Source organism: Oryzias melastigma, linkage group LG6 (genome assembly GCF_002922805.2).
Source record: "Oryzias melastigma strain HK-1 linkage group LG6, ASM292280v2, whole genome shotgun sequence".
Taxonomy (NCBI): Eukaryota; Metazoa; Chordata; class Actinopteri; order Beloniformes; family Adrianichthyidae; genus Oryzias; species Oryzias melastigma.
In genome coordinates this window covers 30,055,696-30,075,496 of record NC_050517.1, presented here as the reverse complement: position 1 = coordinate 30,075,496, position 19,801 = coordinate 30,055,696, and the positions used below count along the sequence as shown (strand labels likewise).

General features: G+C 40.7%; 1 protein-coding gene across 3 annotated transcripts in view; it reads right to left on the bottom strand.

The window, feature by feature from the left end:
- LOC112152799 (FA complementation group A) overlaps positions 1-19,801 on the bottom strand; it is a 27,352-nt gene extending 7,551 nt beyond the window's left edge. For 2 of the 3 annotated variants that reach the window (XR_002920394.2, XM_024282592.2), the window contains exons 1-37: positions 19,599-19,801; positions 18,867-18,979; positions 18,724-18,796; positions 18,223-18,380; positions 17,501-17,596; positions 17,054-17,127; positions 16,621-16,730; positions 16,323-16,433; positions 16,143-16,206; positions 15,391-15,503; positions 13,970-14,046; positions 13,576-13,717; positions 13,289-13,422; positions 12,944-13,054; positions 11,796-11,891; positions 11,650-11,703; positions 11,353-11,441; positions 10,325-10,385; positions 10,193-10,242; positions 10,024-10,094; positions 8,715-8,813; positions 8,499-8,626; positions 8,357-8,427; positions 7,376-7,469; positions 7,095-7,282; positions 6,324-6,417; positions 5,800-5,982; positions 4,833-4,906; positions 4,313-4,441; positions 2,937-3,024; positions 1,961-2,121; positions 1,664-1,769; positions 1,526-1,585; positions 1,346-1,450; positions 1,125-1,240; positions 734-884; positions 366-428 (exon numbers count right to left, since the gene is read on the bottom strand). Coding sequence is in view for 2 of the 3 variants with exons in the window: in XM_024282592.2 (XP_024138360.1) it covers positions 366-428; positions 734-884; positions 1,125-1,240; positions 1,346-1,450; positions 1,526-1,585; positions 1,664-1,769; positions 1,961-2,121; positions 2,937-3,024; positions 4,313-4,441; positions 4,833-4,906; positions 5,800-5,982; positions 6,324-6,417; positions 7,095-7,282; positions 7,376-7,469; positions 8,357-8,427; positions 8,499-8,626; positions 8,715-8,813; positions 10,024-10,094; positions 10,193-10,242; positions 10,325-10,385; positions 11,353-11,441; positions 11,650-11,703; positions 11,796-11,891; positions 12,944-13,054; positions 13,289-13,422; positions 13,576-13,717; positions 13,970-14,046; positions 15,391-15,503; positions 16,143-16,206; positions 16,323-16,433; positions 16,621-16,730; positions 17,054-17,127; positions 17,501-17,596; positions 18,223-18,380; positions 18,724-18,796; positions 18,867-18,979; positions 19,599-19,659 (3,768 nt within the window). In the remaining variant the exon portion in view is untranslated. The remainder of the gene's footprint in view (positions 1-365; positions 429-733; positions 885-1,124; positions 1,241-1,345; positions 1,451-1,525; positions 1,586-1,663; positions 1,770-1,960; positions 2,122-2,936; positions 3,025-4,312; positions 4,442-4,832; positions 4,907-5,799; positions 5,983-6,323; positions 6,418-7,094; positions 7,283-7,375; positions 7,470-8,356; positions 8,428-8,498; positions 8,627-8,714; positions 8,814-10,023; positions 10,095-10,192; positions 10,243-10,324; positions 10,386-11,352; positions 11,442-11,649; positions 11,704-11,795; positions 11,892-12,943; positions 13,055-13,288; positions 13,423-13,575; positions 13,718-13,969; positions 14,047-15,390; positions 15,504-16,142; positions 16,207-16,322; positions 16,434-16,620; positions 16,731-17,053; positions 17,128-17,500; positions 17,597-18,222; positions 18,381-18,723; positions 18,797-18,866; positions 18,980-19,598) is intronic. The other variant, XM_024282593.2, reaches the window with a different exon arrangement.

Sequence of the window (19,801 nt, the reverse complement as noted above, 5' to 3'; positions counted from 1 at the left end):
AAAACATATTTTGTCAAAATTATTCAAGTAAGAAACGAGTCCAAGATAACATTAATAACAATGAAATAAAATGATCTGGAGGGCCGGATAGAATTACCCGAGGGCCGGATCCGGCCCCCGGGCCGTGACTTTGACACATGTGATCTATAGTATTTAGTGTGAGAAAAACTTTTTTGTGCAGAGAAAAACAACTTATATTAAGGTCTGTTTATTTATATTCTTTAACTTTTGTATCGGTGCTTCCTGCAGCATCTGTGAGGTGAGCTGGCTGCTCTAGAGCTCATGTTCTGTCAAACTGCAGCTCATGTTTGTCATTCTTTGGTGCAATAACTCAAACTTGAACAGGATCGTTGGAGCTCAGGTACCTCAGGATCCAGAAGTGCTGACAGGTAGTCGTTGACGTGGAGGAAGAGCAGAAAAACAAGCACCTGGGAGCAGAAATGAGACCACAGCACGTCGATGTGTTACAAAGAAAGGTAATACTTCACACATTAAATGAGAGCGATTATGTGTTCAGCCGGTATCTTGATCCTTCAAAGGTAAGCCCAAAACAATGACTCTGTTACAACATTCAAAAAGTCATTTTACATTATATGACAAAAGGTTGGGTTTAAAGGGTTTAAGGTGAAATACATTCCAACACCTCAACTGTGTGTCATAACCATCAATTATTTAAGGATCTCAGTCTCTGCATCATGTTCCCACAGTGAGCGGTTTGACGTTGTGCTCTGACCTGCTTATATCGCTCATCTCTCTGGTGTGGCAGTGAATTCAGGGCAGCGCGAAGGCGGCTCACTTCACAGCTTTGCCAACAACGATGAAGGCTGGCCGCCAAAAGAAGAGCTGAAGCTGAAGGCATCTGCAGGACGTAACCTTTCACCAAACTGCAGACAACAAAAGCCTCAGCAGCAGCTCTTAAGGATTCTTCTACACCCAGACAGAACTTTACCAACATAAAATCTGTTTCAAATGTACATGAGACTCCACACAGAGACTCTTCAAAGTCCTCCGGTCAGCCTCTGTTGTGTTTGTGAAGTAACAGCTTGGACAGGTTTCCACTCCCAGCAGAGAAGTCTCAGCAGGATTGGAGTTTCATGTTGAATCAGCAGCAGACGGGCTCTTACCTGCAGGCCCAGTCCTGACAGTCAGTGAGGAGCTGCAGCTGCTGTGGTGGAGACTCGCCGTCGCTCAGACGCCGCCAGAGCGAGAACGCCACTGCAGACAGACGCTGCCACCAGTGCTGCAGCCACACAGAAAAACAGTCAGTTCTTCTGAAGATTCAGAATGATTCTTGAAGAGATGTAATGCTGCTGAAGACAAAGGAAAGCCAGTGCAGAGAGAGTACCGCTGCAGAGACCAGCATCAGAGGACAGTGAAGACTCATGTCAGACCAGACTCTGTCCAGTTCTTCTCCTGGACGTTTACACTGCACACATGCATACATCAGGCCCTGCAGCAGGAGTGCAGTTATCATCGACTCTGTACATTCAGTCAGTTTGTACATTTCTCAGTGAACAACTCTCACCTTCAGGAAGTGTGCAGTAATGTGGCTGGGCAGCAGGCCGGAAGGAGCGCACGTCCTCCTCTGAGATGAAGAAGACAACACTTACAGTCTGCACTATGATCACCTTTAGAGAACGCTGAAGCTAACGCTGAAGCTCACCTGATGCTGGTTCACATGTTCCATCAGCTTCTTCATGTCCAGAATCGTTCTTTCTCCTTCCGTCTTCACTCGGATGAACAGAACCGCTGGAAGAGACAGCAGAACCCTGGGAGATCCACAGAGAACAGATCCGTTTATGAAATCCCAAGAGGCCCGTTTGTCTAAAATGTTCAAATGTGCTGAATTTTAAATCCTAAAATCTGTTAAATTCACATGTTAGATTTTATTGTCATTACAAACTACATTTCCCACAAGCCCCTGCAGCACAGGTGGGATTCATTTCCATATGAAGGTCACCTGTTCCAGGTGTGCAGCGTTTGCTGCAGACCGAGCTCGGTGCTGATGCTCATGGAGGCCGACGCCCCGGTGGGGGGGCATCTCTGAGACAGCAGCTCAAACAGGAAGTCGCTCAGATGGAGTCTGCGTCCTCCGCTGACCTCCATCTCGTAGACCAACTCCTTCATGCAGACAAAAACCTCCATGAACATTTGGCTCTCATCGAGGGTCTCATCACTCCCCTTGAGGTTTGTCCATTTCCCCCACAGATAACCATCATCCACCTGTAAACCGTGACTAAGACGCTTGACGGCGAGCCATCGTGAAACCAACCGCAGAGACACGGTTCTCCACGGACGCAGAACCATGGAGACAAACAGACTCATCCGGTTGTGTGAGCGCAGTTCTTCATTTGTAACTCATACATACATTGTGTTCATAACTGTATATTCATATGTACAATTACAATACACAACCTCTAATTTATACATACTTTAAATTACAGCAGCTTGAAACTAACGACACAAACGAGTCTTTAAAGCTGCACATGAATCACCTGTTAAACACAGGTGAAGACTCTCTTCACGTCTCCAAGATTTGTGTGAGTGATGCGTTTAGATGCTGCTAGAATGCTGGGTCATCAGAGTTCTCTTATCAGTCGCTTTGAACTTTGAATCATTTGAATAATAATTTGAATAATATCTGGTGAAACTTGACACTTGAGACAAGAGTTGTATTTTGTCACTTTTGTACATGTGAATACATAATTGCAGGTGCACACACTAACACACCTGATGTGCTGTAGGAGTTACAAATGAAGAACTACTCACACATAAATCAGATGACTCTATTTCTCCATAAAGAACTTTTTCATTTTCACTAAATCTAATTTCCTTCATTTGAAAGTCTTTTAAATGAGTGTCTACTACAAGAAGCCAAAAAGAATCCTCTGAATTTGTTCAACCAGCAGTAAGTAAGTTTGGTTCCTGAGACTCACCTGTAACCTGGACAGCAGGTCAGGCAGGCAGCTTCCTGTCTCTGCTGCTCCAGCCTGAAGGAAAATCCTCTCAGGGCTGGAGTCTCTGCTGACAGAAGAGTCAAAGGTTTATTGTGGTTTCCACAGTAAGAAACGGATTCCCCGAACAAAGAGAATCTCACTTTGCTGCTCTCTCTGAAAAACAAACATTTACGGTTAAATCAAACAAAATAGAGACGGATATTCTCTATCAGGACACCTGAGAAGGAGCAAGAATAACCAAACATGAACACAAATATAAAGTAAGTGAGTAAAGCTAAAACACAAATGTTATAAATTCAGATGAATGAATAACTGAGTCATGACAGTGATACATGTGCAGTTATTGAATCTTAAAGGAGCCATACCATGACAATCTTTTTAAGTGTATTCTGCTGTTCATTCCTCTCTATAAACGACCCCACCGCAGGATTTTGGTCTGTTCATCCATTCCTGGGTAAAAACCTGCAGACCCTCCCATACCCACCAAAACGAGCGCGTCCTCACGTGATGATGTCACAGAGTGAGAACCGCCCCTTTCAGGAAGAGTCTGCTCCGCCCCCATCGCCCCCCTCCAGCTCGTGGACTGCAGATGTCGGCTGTCTGTGTCGTGAGTTTGTGCAGATGGCCGAGAAACAGCCATTCTTTAGCGTTTGAAATTGATGGTGACATAGGAGCTTATGAGCTGGTGAGAAATCTGCATGTTGAAGATGGATCCTAAACGTATCCGAGAATGGAGCAAGCAGACGGGATATGAGGAGGATGGTAGGAGGAAGGGAGCAGACTATTTCCTGGAGGTAAGAGGAGTGACGGATTGAGAGAACTGGTTTGAACGTGGATTATTGAGCAACAGAAAGGTAAATGGATCCGCATGAAAGCAAAGAGGATTTACGTTATCATTTGAATAAACGCTGAGATGTTCATCTGATGTTGTTTTCTGCATTTCTGACCGAATGTCACTGCAAAATGAACCCATCAGCATCACCATTCAGTCTGTGCCAAATCTGGGGGAAAAACGCCCCAGCTTCAAGTATGTACATCAATATATATATATATTTTTGTGGATGACACACTGACGAGGTTGACGTTATGAAATGGGCGGTACCCTCTAGGAGTGAAAGGCGGAGCCTCATAGATGGAGTCGTTTTACTTCCTGGTATAAAGAGTCCACTCATAGTTCATAAATAGTTTCCAAAGGTGATATATGATCATATATATGGATATAGTTCACTCTGAAAGGCTGAAGAAAATCATGGTATGAACCCTTTAAGGTGCATACTCGACAAAAGCAGAATGTCTGAAGGTCAGGTCTCCAGAAGAAAAGCTCAGCGTGGTTAAAACCATGAGAGCGACAGCACCTTAACTGGTGGTCCATGACGGCGTCGAGAAGATGTGAGCAGAGCTTCTTCATGTCTCCTCCACAGCCTCCCTGCTCCTCAGGAAGAGGGAGATACAAGTCCATGCAGGCCCACTGCTGATACTCCTGACTACACAGGAAAGGTTGAGAAATAAAAACAGCTGTTATCTCTATTTTACTCTGCTCTCTTTAACCTTAAAAATGATTCATTCTTCTTAAAGTTTTCCTTTTTATGGAAACCATACTGTACATTCTAAAGGGCTGCACACAGTTTTTGTTTAGGCATCAAATTGAAATCGTATTCATGGTGTAAAGAATGTCTCATAAAGAAAATGGATTCCAGCTTGAAATTCATGTTGATATTAGCAATAAAAACGTGTCTTCAAACGGGAAGAACTCGTCCTGAAAACATTTACAACTAAAACTTCACAGAAGTTCAGAGGACTGTGAGCTGTTTCTGTTTCAACCTTTTTTTGATTTCTGCAGCGCTCCAAACGGGATCTTTGAGCTCCTCCACTTACCGCTGAGCATCAGACAGAGCGTCTTCACTCCTCTGAACTCGGAGTTCGCAGTGCAGCCATTCAGAGAAACGCAGCTGAAAATAAACAAAATAATCACACCTCACGGAGCAGCAGTCCTCCACAGCGTGCATTAAAACACCGCCTGTGTTCTTACACCATGTCACTTACAAAAGTAATAAATATTCTCTTGGTTTTTAGTATTTTAATCTCTGCATTTTTTGGTTCAGATCACCTTTACACAAAAAGTGAACTATTTGATCCGTGGCACGGCGTGTTGTCACGGTAACACGACAACACTGACCCTGGACTGAAAGCGATATAAATGCTGATCGTCACGACGTGTTAAAGCATCAGATCAGAGAGAAAGTTCACCTCTTACTGCATGTTTTTGTCAGAAGGTGAAGAAAACGTTTTCAAGCTGTGCAGCGATACTGAGCACTGACCAGAACTTTCTTTTCTTTTTTCTCTTATTTCAGCATATGTTTTCTTGGAGGAATCCTGCAGACATAAAAGTCTTTGAAGTTCTGCTTATCATACTATTGAATTGTTTTAGTGTGACCACATGACACTTTTGTGATATCTGAGGCAACACTTGAAAAATCTCAGACAAAAGCAATGAAGGAAAATTTGTCTCTGGCCTGTTTTTGTTCATATTGTCATCAAATTTACCCAGTAAAACATTGTGATCAATCACAACACAAAAGTCTGATTAATCTGATTTTGTTTAATCAATTGACAGCTTTAATTAAAAATTAATGTTTTAAATGTACAGTTTTGAGTGTAAATTTCATATTGTGATTATTTACAAATAATAAGTGGTCAACAAATACTGTAACTAATGAGAAGATGAATTGGGATTAATTTTTTCCCCAGGTTTGCGATTAATTATTTCATTTTTTAACCGATTCCTGGCCCTAATATTGTATATATATATAGCCCACGTAAATGTGGACAGAACGTGTCGGACCTGATACTGCGGCAGCAGCTGCAGCTCTTGGAAGGCCTCGTGTCTCCACAGACGGCGGGCGGCCTCGGTCCAGCTGCCGTCGCCGTCCGTGACGCTGCTCCACAGACCGGACTCCGGGTCGCTCACAGAACCATCAGCACTTCCTCTGGCCTCTGGCATCAGTCTTGGGATGAGGAACAGGAGCTAACAGCAGAGGCAGTGATATGTGGTTAAAGGAACTGGATTATACGGGAGCAGGTTTTACTATTGATTCACAAAATCTTCTTAAAGCTGTTATTTGATGACCTCTGTCTCTGTTTCTCAACCTCATCCTTCAGTGGAAAACGAGGGAGAATACATTTGAGGTTTGATTCACTTGTTTTAAATGAAGACAATTATACAGACTAAAACAGAAGTTGAAGCTTCGATATGATTTTATAGTGTAAAAACATTCAGCGTTTCTAGATCAGACAGAAAATGACAGCGGGCTGCGACTGACTGACTAGAAGGACTAGAGTAAGTCTGGATGCTGCAGACGCAGAAACCTTCTTATAAAGGCTGCTGGGGATGAACTCCGCTTGTTGTTCAGGCATGGAGTCTCTGGTGACGATCCCAAAACACACGGCAGCAACACACAACCTGCAGCAAAGATGACAGCTGGTTAAAATCCTCTTTTATCTATTCTCAGAGTGTGGTCAAGAGAAGGAAATTATTCTCCTTTGGTGGGCAGCCAAGCTGATATTCTAATTACACTGAAAGCTTTAATATATTCCTCCAATTAAATAAAATTAAGAATATCTATCAAATAAAATATCAGGAATACAACAGTCCACAGAGAAGGAAACTATTCGATAAACTCCAACATATGTTAAATATTTATATAATCAAATACTTTTTTTTAGATTATAGGAAATAAAAATCAATGCACCAAAGTGTTTTAGTAGGTTTTTTGTAGTAAAGGGTTAAGATCGTCTTTATTTACAGTTTTTTCTCACTAAATTCTCTGGAGTTAAAGTTTTAACCACATGCTGTAAAAACAATGTTATAACAAAAATACTTTCATTGTTTGGAAGAAAAAAAATCAACAGCAAAAGAAAGTTTACATTTAAAAAGTGTTAAAAAATCCTTTACTGTAACTTTCAAAAGGACCAAACTACAGTTTTTATTCGAAAGGTTCCTTATTTTCAGTTTCTTTGTCTAGATTGTGTTGCTATTTCATGACAGTGTGGATGGTTGCTCATCAAAATGTCCAACAAACACCAAACGTGACATGAACCTGGGATAACTAGAACCTCACAGACGGCGGAGCCACCTGCCTGACACAGAAGAGCATGTGGGGGAGCGTGCTGCACACCAGAGCCGAGCCCAGAACTTCTCTGAACGGGATCAGCTCTGGTCCAGCAGCTGAAGCCAGCTGAACCAGAGGATTGTGGGACATGGAGGCCTGAAGGTGAACGACAAACACTGCCAATCCCAGCACATGTGCAGAAGTCAGCACTGGGCCCTTGGAAAAGAACAAGGAGGAGAGATTATAAGAGGATGCAGACACAGAAATATAAATCCTCTGAGGATAAGATGGAGATGAATGCTCATGTACCTGGTTGTGGAAAAGGTCCCACAGTCTGTTCAGGAGGCAGGACAGAAGCTGCGTGTTCCCAAGCATCATGCCAACAAACATGGACGCCCACTGGCTGTGTGTGAACAGGTGAGAGGGAAATCTTACACAAAAGGAGCAGAGAAAATGTACAAGTATTGATAATCCGGATAATGAATCTTAAAATGTGACTTCCTGATTTCGGTTGAACTCTATTTTATTCTCAAGTGAAACAAAAGTGAAAAAAAGGTTATTTAACAACAGAGATTGTAAGTTGAGCCTTTGCTCTTTAGATTTTTTTGTCATTATTTATATTAATTTATTTCCTCCACTGATAATTGAAAAGGTCAGAGATGCTCATAATAAATATTCCTTCAGTTAATCCAAGGTAAGAACATTTGAAGTCACATTAGGTCCAAAATCATCATTTTTAACAGACCTTTTTATTTTTGTTCTGTATTCTTCAGGCTTAAAGGCCTCAGATTGTCAAACAGGTTTTAATAAAACAAATAAATATTTATAATATTAATACAAACAAGCTGCAGCTGGGAATTTAAATATATTTTTGACTCTGATTTATATTAAAAAGGCAAAAACATGAATGAAGTGGAAAGATGTATTTTTAATAGCAATAGAAAAATAATGAACTTTGAATCAATTGTTAGGCCTTTAAAATAACTAAGGATCATTATATATTCTAGGACAATCATGCCAGATCCCATGAAATAGGCTCAGTATTTCTTTTTTACCAACAAAACAAATATTTTCTTTTGAAAATCTCAACAAGAATTTTTAAATCCGTTTAGAAAAGTTCTGATTAAACAATTGAATGTTGTATTTATTTCATGTTTAGGAGTGAAAATCGACGTGGAAACACCTCCTAACATTGTTACTAACATACAATCACACACAGAGGCATCGTGTGGTTACTTTGCGGTAGCAGAAGTCCGACTGCGGTGCAGTAGTTTACAGAGTCGTGCTCACTTGTTAGGAGGGTTGGATCTGGACGTGTTCAGCAGACACTGACAGAAGTTTCTCAGGAGGATGTTGACAACCTGGAGATGAGATTCGTTCATAAGAACAGGCTGTAGAATGAAGCAGACCTTTGAGGTTTCACATTCAGTACATTCAAGTGCAGATCAGGAAACTGAGAGCTGTTGGAGTTCAGGACGATGCTTCCAGACTTCACATCGGGACAGCCAGGAAAGACGACGCTCAGAGTGTGGGCGATCCGGGACAGCTGGGCTGACATCTCTGAGGACATAGAGAGTAGACACCAGCTCACAGGTGTTCTGTTTTCACACGAGGTGATAAAAAAGTCAAAGGAGCGACAGCTACCGACCTCCTCTGTTTTCACCAGCGACCAGCTCTGTGAAGTCCTGCAGCTGAATCCTGACGACCTCCAGAGGATCATCGTTGGTGTCCAAACACACAAAGCTTTCTGAAATGTAAGTTCAAACTATGAGTTCCTCTGAACGTCATTCATGAAGATGAAAGAAAACACCATGAAAATGTGAAAATGCATGAAAGCTCAGTATAAGGGCCACGGTGTAGCTCCTTTGCACGATTACTTTTGCACCTTTGTAATGAATTCATTATCAACACCTGAGGGACAGGTGTGACAAGCGCCCGCTCACCTGCAGTCAGGATGAGGAGGGAAGAGCTGCAGCTGTTCATACCTGATACTTTCATGACACTTTATCTCAGCTGTTTCTTTAAAGTCACATTTTCTACCTTTGGTAATCAAGTTCTTCAACTCGAACACAATAAACTTCTTTTTTCTTCTACTGTTCTGCAAAAAAATAAACTCACAACCTCAGAATGGGTTGAGACGTCTTTATAACTATATATTTATACATTTATCTATATATATATATATTTATATTTATAAGAGAGAAGCGTCTCCTAAACAAACCAATCTGATCCTCCTGAGACTTCAATGAGAAAATCGCCTTTAACCTCGATTGATCAAATCAGTCTAAACCTCAACAAGATCTCAGAATATTTCATTTAAACAACCCAGAAATGATAGGAATTCATCAAATCGTCTCTTTTATCATTGAAAACACAAACTTCTGTTGACACATTTTGCATAACAGACTCAGTGTTTTCTTTTAAAAGCAGCTTAAAACATCTTTTTAAAATTGCTTTTTCATCATTTTATTTTTATATTCTGTTTTACTGTGAAGCACTTTGTGATTTTTATCTTAAAAGGTGATCTATAAATAAAGATCATTATTTATTTAAATTAAAGACAATTTATCAATCTCATTTGTTGCATTTGAACGACAGAGTTGATTATTATTAGACTAGATATATGTATGAGATACAGGACTGACACTTACAAAAACTTCACATAAGTTTGTTCTCACATTTTCTTTAATGGATTCCAAAAAAATAGCCTGAATGTCTTCTTACATTTACATATTTCAATGTAATAAAACAAAATAAAAGGAAAGTGTAAACCCAACGTGGAAAGATGTGAATTCTGAATGTGATTGTTGCTGATATTTATGAGGTCTACACGCTGCCCGAGTCTTCATGAAACAAACCTACAGACCCTGGAATCGTGTTTTTCCTTTTTAAACCTCATCAACAGCATATCTAGAACATCTAAAACACATAAATCAGTTTTGTTGGAACATACTCACTTCTCTGCTGTCGCTGCTTCTGACAGGACTCTAAATAAGAGGAATACAGAGCAGCAGGGATCTTATCGGCCCTAAAACATATTTGGAGTGAAAACACACAAACATATTGAGATCAGCAGTTATTGGTAAACAGAAACGCAGCTACAGAGACTGATTTAGAGAAACTCACTTTTTTAAAGCTTCAATGAAGCTCATCAAAGCATCTGGCTTCACAGGAAGCTGTCAGCAGCCAACAAAAGGGGAGAATTCATGAACCAGAAAGCTTGTTCTCCTTTGGAAATGTGTCAGTGAGACGACTCACCAGTCTGGGCTTCAGCAGAGCAGGAAGGAATCGAGTCAAGAAATACGGCCTCCGGAAAATGCTGAAACAGACGAGTCTGATCTGATGATCACATCTAAGAAACGCTCTCAGCAGCTTCTCTGGGCTCTTGAAATGATCAACGGTAAACTACGGTCACATCTGTGGCCAAGTCCTCATCATGAAGTTGTTCAATAGTCTGACTGAAGCGGTTTTGTATTAGACGTTCATTACAGTCATGCTGCTTTTGTGCTGTGATTCAGGAGTGCTCTGTGGCTTTTCACGGTCTGCAGGATGTATCCATTCTCCTTTGATTGCATTTTCATTCACTTTTAATTAGTGCTGTCAATCGATTAAAAAAATAATCAGATGAATCCCTGGAGGTAGATTTTATACAACAGGCAGCTTTTGTACAAACACAGGCCAATGTTGACATTTATAAAAGGTTAACTCAGAAGAGTAACTCGTGAGCACAGAACACATCAACAGTAAGATAATCAGAACTCTACAGACGTTCTCCTCTGTTTCTTCTTCCCTCGAGTCTCGAGTGTGAGCGTCGTCCTCGACTGTTCAGTCCGTCTTCACTCTCAGTAACATTACCGGGTCTGTTTGGGTCCAAACATCCAGACCTTTAACTTCTTCTTCACAGCATCCTGAGTTCACTTCCTCTACATCAGAAGTTCACTCCTCTAACCTCCACACTCAAAGTAATCGGTTCCAAGACAGCATGATTTTATTTTTCTGTACTTGTGATTTTTTATGTTGTCTGGTGTCCATGAGTCAGAAGGAATCCTCCAATGAAATGATTACATTTATGCTGAACATTTCATTCAAAGCTTTTTTTGTCCAGAGTTTTGTGTTTTTGTGTCCATGTTTCTTTTACACGGATGAGCTTCCATTTTTCTAACTGGAATAGAATATTTACTGGTGTTTCATTCCCTTTAAAGTGTTGTCGTTGTGTTTCGTCATCTGACAGTAGTTTCTTTCAGAGTGGCCGTCTCTACGTATTCCCTCTAAAGTAGATGTCCTACCTGGCCTCCATGACTGTTGCAGAGATTCTGCCCGTGGTCCTAAACAAAGACACGGCTTTCTCCACGTCCTGCTCCGCCTGACACTCGGGCTGTGAAGAAACAAACATTAAACCATCTCTTCTCTTCTCTCTGTGTGGATATTTTCTATTATGTTTTCTAGAGAGGTAAGTGCCAGAAAAGCAGATAGAAAAACATCAAATCTGACCAGTTCTACGGACGTTGTTCTATCTGCCGTCTTGAATCTCAATAAACAGCAGCTGGAGATAAACAGAGAAATTCCTCCAGTGTCACTGTTACCTGCACTGCTGCTCCACAGACGTCTTCATACAAACCCATGTCCTCCACAGACTCCTGTGAGTCCCCAGACACAACAAACACGTTTTACATTTGTTATGAAAATGTTACAGCTCTAGTCATGCAGGACTTGTAATGTATTTGTTCACCTTCAGGTCAGCGAGTCGAGTCTTTGCCAGAGAGACGTACTCCATGAGGAGACTGCGGTGTTTCACCGGCACATAGGGAGGGTTCAGGATGTGAACCTGACATGGAAGTTACAGTCTGCTGTTAGACAACACAACTAAAACTATCGTCTGTTTTCAGAGGATTTTCTAAATCAGGAACTGCTTTAGTCTCAGCCAGTGACTGCAGAAGAGAAAGCGTTATTATTTTATCAGACACAAAAGATGTGGAACCTGTAACACTCCTGATGTAAGTGTAGGTAGAGCATGAATCTATCTGCTTTAGATAAGTCCAGAATCGGACTCTTCTGCTGCCTCTGACTTCAGCGTTTTGACAGAGTTCAGCTATAAAAATCTCTGGGATTTCACTCATTTACAGTCTTGAGAAATGACAGTAAAATGGAATCGGAATTAAAACAAACCGGCTGCAAATGTGTCAAAAGTTGGGATGTAAAGAAAAACAGGAGAGAAAGTAGACTCATTCGATTTGTGTGTGTAATTCTTGTGCATAACTGTGTGTACTTGCAATAGTGTATTCACATGTACATAAAATATAAAATACGGTTTACACAACCTCAAATTACAGCAGCTTGAAACTAACCACGCACAAAAATCTTTAAAAATGACACAAATCATCTGATATACGCACACAAAACCACATTTACACACAAATCTGATGTGAGACTCTTTCCACATCTGTTTCATGTGTAAATGGTGCGTTTAAATGCTGCTCGAATGCTGGGTCGTCAGAGTTTTCCTATCAGCTACTTTGAACTCAGATTGTGAAGATTATCTGGTGACATTTTCCCACTTTCTTAAACAGATATATCCAATAGTTAACATAAAAAGTCCAAATATGCATTTAAAAACACTGAAGTTTCTCTGTTCTCCTCATTTGGTCAGAACAACTCTTCCATGTTGTTCTGATGGAGCTGACAGCTGACTGTGGAATATTTAGGACATTTCACGTCTGGATTTGTTGTTCAGGTGTCATTCCGAGAGTTCCACGCTGGAATTCACTGACATCCTGAGAGAGGACCTTTCTTTCTTTTTAAAAACAGTCTGCATACACCTGATTCTGATCCTTTGGATGAGGGAGCCCATACTCCTGGCAGTAGAGTATAGAGATTCACCTTCAGGTACTGCGGAGGCTCAAAGGGCACCAGGTCAGACAGGAACTTCAACAGGAACACCAGAGATTTCTTGCTGTTCGTATGGTAGCCACTGCTACTGCCAAAAGACATCTGAAAAGACAGAAAACGACCAGCTTACTGGTAAAATAACCTCACAAATATCCATCTGTCTCTGAGGCAGCAGTAATCTGAGGCCTGGACTTTCAGGATTCAGGCATTAAACAGAAAGCAGACACACTCTGTCTTTAAAAATATGATCCCGTTTTGGCTCATCTGTACATTCTAAAAAGAACACAAAGGGGAAATCTTTCAACTACAGGGTGGTGATGAGAGCAGGCGTGTGACCTTGAACCAGTCGCTGTAGGAAGGAAAGATGGCGGGACCTTCCAGAACCCCCTGCCGAGCCAACAAGAAGGCGGTTATCATCTTCTCCAGCTCATAGCTTTGAAACGCAGAGTTCAGAAGTCTGGACAGCAGCTCTGGAACATGCAAAACACAAACAGAACATCCGGTTTCAAAGAAGTTTCACTGAGGACTGAGGACAAGGTTTGTTCAGATCTGATATAGGAGGATCTCTTTCCTGTTAAATAGCAGAAACGCAGCTCTTTAATACCAACAAACTCTGGGTTCACCTTTGAGGCCGGACTGGGCAGACTGCTCATAAACCAGCAGAGTGGACAGGAAGCAGAGGACGTGCTTCCAGTTGACCTCATGAGTTTCCAGAACCCGCTGCAGGTGACCCAAGAGCTGCTCCACGCTGAACACCACCGCCAGCTTTCACGGAAACAACGGAAAACATTCAAAACTTCCACCAAATAACCTGCTGACAGTCATACGGTGTTTGTGCTTCAGGTGTGAGCTCTTTAGGTTCGTGCAGGAACAGCAGCTCTCTGTGACTCAGAAATCCACACGCTGATGTGAAACTCAGAGCAGAACAGCAGGCTGAGGACATCGAAATGCATTCACAGAGCTGACTGTAACCATCTCTGAAGGAAAAACCAGAGACTCACAGGATAAAATACTTACCTTCCGGAAAAGTGCAGTCAAACAGCAGCTGGCTTTAGCAAAGGTCCATTCATGCTGCAGACTTATGGCATCTGACACTGAAGACAGAATTAGTTCACGACAATGAAGGTGTTGTTTTTACAAACAACATCAAAAATCAAAAATGATTCCTGTTGATGTTTTTATCATTCTCGTATATCCGTCCTAATGTCACCTAATGTAGAGGGGACCGAGCCTTTTCCATCTGTGCCCCGAAGCTCTGGACCACTCTGCCTTTAACATTCGTCATGGGTCCTCTGTCCTCAAGCTTTCAACCTTTCGTGAGACTCTGCTCTGTTTTACTGCTTTGATAACTACTTTTAATGATTTCATTGTTTTTGTGCTTATGTTTTTCTCTTAGTGTTTTATTGTAGAGCGATTGTAGCAGTTTCCTCTGTGTTAAAGCACTTTATAAATAACGTTGACTTGTTAGGACTGCAGGTCTTCAGTGTGTTTGTGAGTTTTCAGCTTCTGCAGAGGTCCGACTTCATCTTTGCGGCTGACTCCGCCTCTTGCAGAGCAGACTGAAGCTCCCTCCACTGATCACTAGACTGAGGAACTCCCAGAAAGCCCTGCTCCGGTGGCGGCTGAATCCCTGGCTGGTTTCCGTTCCTCATCTCCCCTGCTGTCTGCCTCGGCCTACCAGCTCGTTGAAGCCTAATTTTTTCTGATCTTGTGGATTTCCATCACTATCATTTTGATCCAGTGGTTTAGTTCCGGTTTGATTTCCTCTGTTTGTTAGCGATTAATTTATTGTTTTCTGTGATTATTTTACTGCTGAAAATCCTCAGAGTTTACAGACATGACACCGCTTTGTTTGGTCTGAGTCATTTGTGTTGATTAGTTTGGTATGTTTGTGTCGTCCTGATAAAATGTTGTCATTTCTAACCTGTGCTGGTTTCTACATTCTTTGTTACATATTTTCTCACTTTTCTCCAGATCAGGAATGTAACACTTCATTTGTTCTAACTGTTCTTCTGTCTTCAAGACATTTTCTAATACTTTAAAGGGTAACCACTGAAAGTTTTAACATCACAAAACTTTTTCAATTTTTAATAAAAATGTTGAAAAATTTTCCATGATTTCTAATTAATCAGTCAAAAAAATCCAACCGGTGTTAAAAAAGTAGAATTAAAATTGTAAAAAAGAATTGTTAAGGACTTTTTATTAAAAAGAGCTCCAGGGTAATTACTACAGACACTGATAGAATCCAGATCTTATTCAATGAATATTAAAACACAAACAGAATGAATACAAACTTTTGCTGCTTTGCTAAAATCTCCTAAATCTGCAGAGAAATAAAGTTCTGGTTGATTACACCTTGTATGTGTATGAATATTATCAGGTGATTGTGAAAGCAAATATTTGTGATAAAAGTACATCCATTTGATGGGATTGTTTACCTGATAGTTGAGATTTGTAGGTGAGCGTCTGTGTGAGGAAATGAGTGAAGAAACGCTGAACGGCCTCTTCTGTCGCTGAAACCCCACAAAGGGAAGAATCAAAGATTCCCAGCCTGCAGGAAAAGCAGAAACTTGTTTCAACAATGAATGGATGAGGATATACAGAGAGAGCAGCCTCTGATTTAAATAGAGATTTATTAAGGTGGAAACGAACTGCTACATATCTGCACTCAGCGCATAAACACAAGCCAACTCTAACACTGATTTAAGCCAACAAGGTCTGAGCAGAGATGCCAGGTCTACAGCTTTGGCCTTTTCAAACCCACAGAACTGTTAATAATTTATTTGGCTGGAGTCCTACTGGATTAAAGGCTTCACAAAAGAAGCGACTAAGCTCCCGGACCGGCAACAAAATGTTTTACCATCAATAGAATTCACCAAAAGGATTCCTTACTTTAACTTCTCAGTCGATGAAAAACATGTTTTGGAGCTTTTCTTTTAGTTTTTATTAGTCACAACAATCCAGATTTCACCCAGAAGACCAAGAAACGCTCCGAGTCCTCAGGGTCTGTTATGGTTTCACTTCACTTCTATAAATGAGAGGGAAGCTTTACCTAAATATACATCATTTATACTACAACTCTGTCGCTACTTGGTTTGTTTCTCGTGTCTTTACAGTCTGAGTGAAATGTCTGCATCGTCAACCTTCTCCAGCACGTTAAAATGCACAAAAGAGATCTAAAGAGTCAAACCAAAGCTTGGCTCCAGTCTCAGCAGACGGATGTGTTGAACTTTTGTCCACAATGTCCAAAACCCCTAAAGAAACCAAGAGAGGAAACAGCAAAATAAGAGTTCATTAGAGTCCAAAGGGGTCAAGAGGTTCTTTCAGTACAGTCCTCACAGATCTGAATCAGTCTGAGACCAAAACTCACAGCAGAGCAGATCGTCCATCACAGAGCAGCACAGCAGGGCGATCGTCCCGTCTGCCGCCGCGGCGTCCGGGACCTGCTCAAAGCCTCTTCCGACCAAGAAACCCACCAAGGCTGAAATAAAAGGAGACATTCGGAGATTTTACACAAACTTTCCAGGAAAATCCCACAATAATAATAACAATGCAATAAACCAGGATTAGACTCACAAACCAATCAAGTACAAGAACCACAGGTGAACTAAATTACTTTAGGAATCAAATGAGGAAGAATGCTACAGAAGTCTACAGTGTGTCCTAACCTGATAAAAGTTTCTGTTGAACTTGTTTGGTTTCTTCTTCTGTGTGTGGAGGTGTCCATTCAGAGAGAGCTTTCATCTGAGACGACAGCCACGTTCCAACCGCTTCATCACTGGAGAGACGCGACGTAAAACCTTCTGTCAATACTTCTGTCCACGCATGCAACACATCTGAGCAAAAACAACCACAGAGGCTTTCTAAAGCGCAGAAAGGAGTTTATTCTAAATAAAATAAAGGTTTTCTGATTAAAACTTGAGAGAAATGAAGTGTCAGTCAGAAAACCTTTTTAAGTCAAGTTTGTGTAGATATGTGTGAATTATTTGTTTTGCAGATGTTTAATTGTTTTATTTTATTTACTATTTATTTGTTTATATGACGCAAAAACAAGAAAAACAGCAAAACGCAAAACTCCATGAGGAATAAAGGACCTTTTACCTCTTTATGATGTACTTCAGAGAAATGATGTTGTATGAATGTAAATAGTACACAACCTCCAGTTTGGGAAGTTTCTGGAAAAAAGAAAACATATTTCTCCTCTACATAAACGTCCGAAACAGATCTGAAACCTTCATTGTTTTACTAATTATAGCACAAATTCATATAAATGAAGAATATTTACATTTATATTTGACCAAAGTTATGGTGTAGAGTGCAAATACTCCACAATTCTCATTGTATTGTCTGTGACACAGAAGAATCTTCTCCAGCCGTCCACATTTTTCAAGTTGAATCAAGTCAGCACTTTAATACAGTCAGGCTTAAAACAAAAGTAAACCATAATAAACCAAAGTGAACGGTATAATTGCACTACACACAGATAAAATGCTCCATCTTTATGATGATAACGTGCACATAAAAAAGACTAAAGTCATTTCCACACACCTGACACCTCCTGTACTCCTGCCAGAGCAGTTTAGGGCAAAGGGCTCCCAGTGACAGCAGCTCTCTGCTGGACTGGAGCAGAGAACGCAGCTGGACCTGAAGAAGAAAACACCAGGAAACGGAAGGACCTCCGTCACTTACATCTGCTAAGAACATAAGAGCTGCTAATTGGTGCTACAGACTAACAGACAATAGAACGATCTGCTAAACACAAACCACAGATGTGACTAAACAACCATCTCCAATTTGTAGTTTTGTGATATTATGATTAAAATGGCCAGAAAGTATCAGTGTTCAGTAAAGTTTGCATGTTCACAATTTACTGAAAAACAACTAATTTAAAATAATTGAATCTTCTTTACCTGTTAGGTGAGCCTGTGAAAGGAGTAATATATTTAAATAAAAAACAGCCTGCTCTGATTCCTACACACAAAAATACTAAGTTTACTTTAAAAGCTGTTAAACAATTTAGGATGATTTTGAAATTAATTTTACAAGTAAAAAGTATTTGTTCTGTATTCTCATGAAACGAAAATACAAACATTTACCAAATCTATTTAACAACTAATTCATAAAATAAATGACATCATAGTTGCTCTTAGCCATAAACAGGCATATTTACCCTTTTACATACAGTACACACACATCGAATCCTGAATACATAATCATTGTTAAACAGAGTTTGAATCATTGAACTTTATTTTACCGTAGAATAAACTCACCCTCTGACAAGACGTGAACATCCCTCGGCTCCTGTCTTCTTCCTGCTTCTGTCCATCAGTCTCCTCGGTGATCTCCTCCAGTCTTCCCAGTACCAGCTTCACTGACAGCACTGGGACCGACACGCCTGTCTGTGCGGCCTGGCGCTTCACTTCACTCACTGCACACAGAATTTGCAGCTTTAACCATCAGAGTAACATCATTTGTTTCTAAATGTATTTATTTTTTGGTGACAACAACAAAATAAGAAACCTCTGCTGTGGATCAGATGCACACGTGACAAGGAAGTTTAGCAGCACCACAATGACCAAAATAATTAGAATATGTGATATTTCAACAGATCGGAGTACAATGACAAAAAAAGTATTTGTTTCACTTTTACAACAAACCTCAGTGCATAGCAGGTTGTGACGGCAACTTGGCTGCATCTACCAGCAGACGTCTTCAATGCAAACTTAAACACATACTCTCCATTTTTCAGAAGACATGCACTGAACACCTACACAGCAAAGATCCACAGATTCCCTCTGGCAAGGACAGTCTCTGTTCACCGTTCTGAATGTTAAAATCTGGAGCCTATAATGTAAAAAATGCATGTTAGCAAACCGAATCATAATAAAACAGCTTTGTTAAGTTCTCGACTCACCCCCGCCTCCTTGAACAGGCTGCTGAGGTCCTGGTGCTGCTCCAACAGCTGGATCGCTTCCTCCTGCAGCCTCTGACCATCTCCAAGCTTCGGCTTCTTCAGCACGCGACCGGCTAAAACCAGGACAAGCATTATAAGATGAAAATATTCCAACAGAGTCGTGTTGAATGACACATTTTAGCAGATTGAGTCCGTTCTGTAACTTTAATAAAGTTACATCCAGTACCGCGTCTCTTTATGAGGAATTAGAAAGTTTCACAGCTTTGCTCTGTAAGCAGTGATATGTTTCAGTTAGAGTTTATTGTATACATTTACTATGTAATCAGTCATTTGTGGAACAGTTTCATGTGCAGCAGGTATTTGCATGAATGACTGTTTACATTTATACTGAAGTTTGGATTGTATTGATTTTCCCTAGTTTGGGGACTACAGACGGAAACTTGCTTCGGTATAATCTGGTGTGAAGCATTTTTATGTTTTTGCGCATTGTCCCTGTTAAATAAACTACTAACTAATGAATAGTTTCAGATCAGATGAGCCTCCCTGAGTTTAATCTCATATAAAGTCCACTGGTTGAACTAGATTTAAACACCAGAAATGTGTTTTCATTTACATCTGCTATTTGTGTTAAAGAGCTGCTAAACTGCAAACTTCTTCCAGAAATGTCTTTCTTTATTCGCCTCGTTAGCATCCAGACCAGTAAATATTGGCTATATTGACGTCTTCACTCACCGAGGAGGCTCGATATCGTCCTTTTCTGAGCGACTGACTCACACGTCGCACTCAAAGACATTTTCTTTACCTGGACTTGAATAAAACAAATTACGTCATTCCAATATTAAACGTTCGTTTTCAGTTTTCAGAGTCAAGTTTGAGAGTTCAGGCGATGTTTTGGTTTTGACGTGTCCGCCATCTTTTTCCTCATCGCGCTTTTT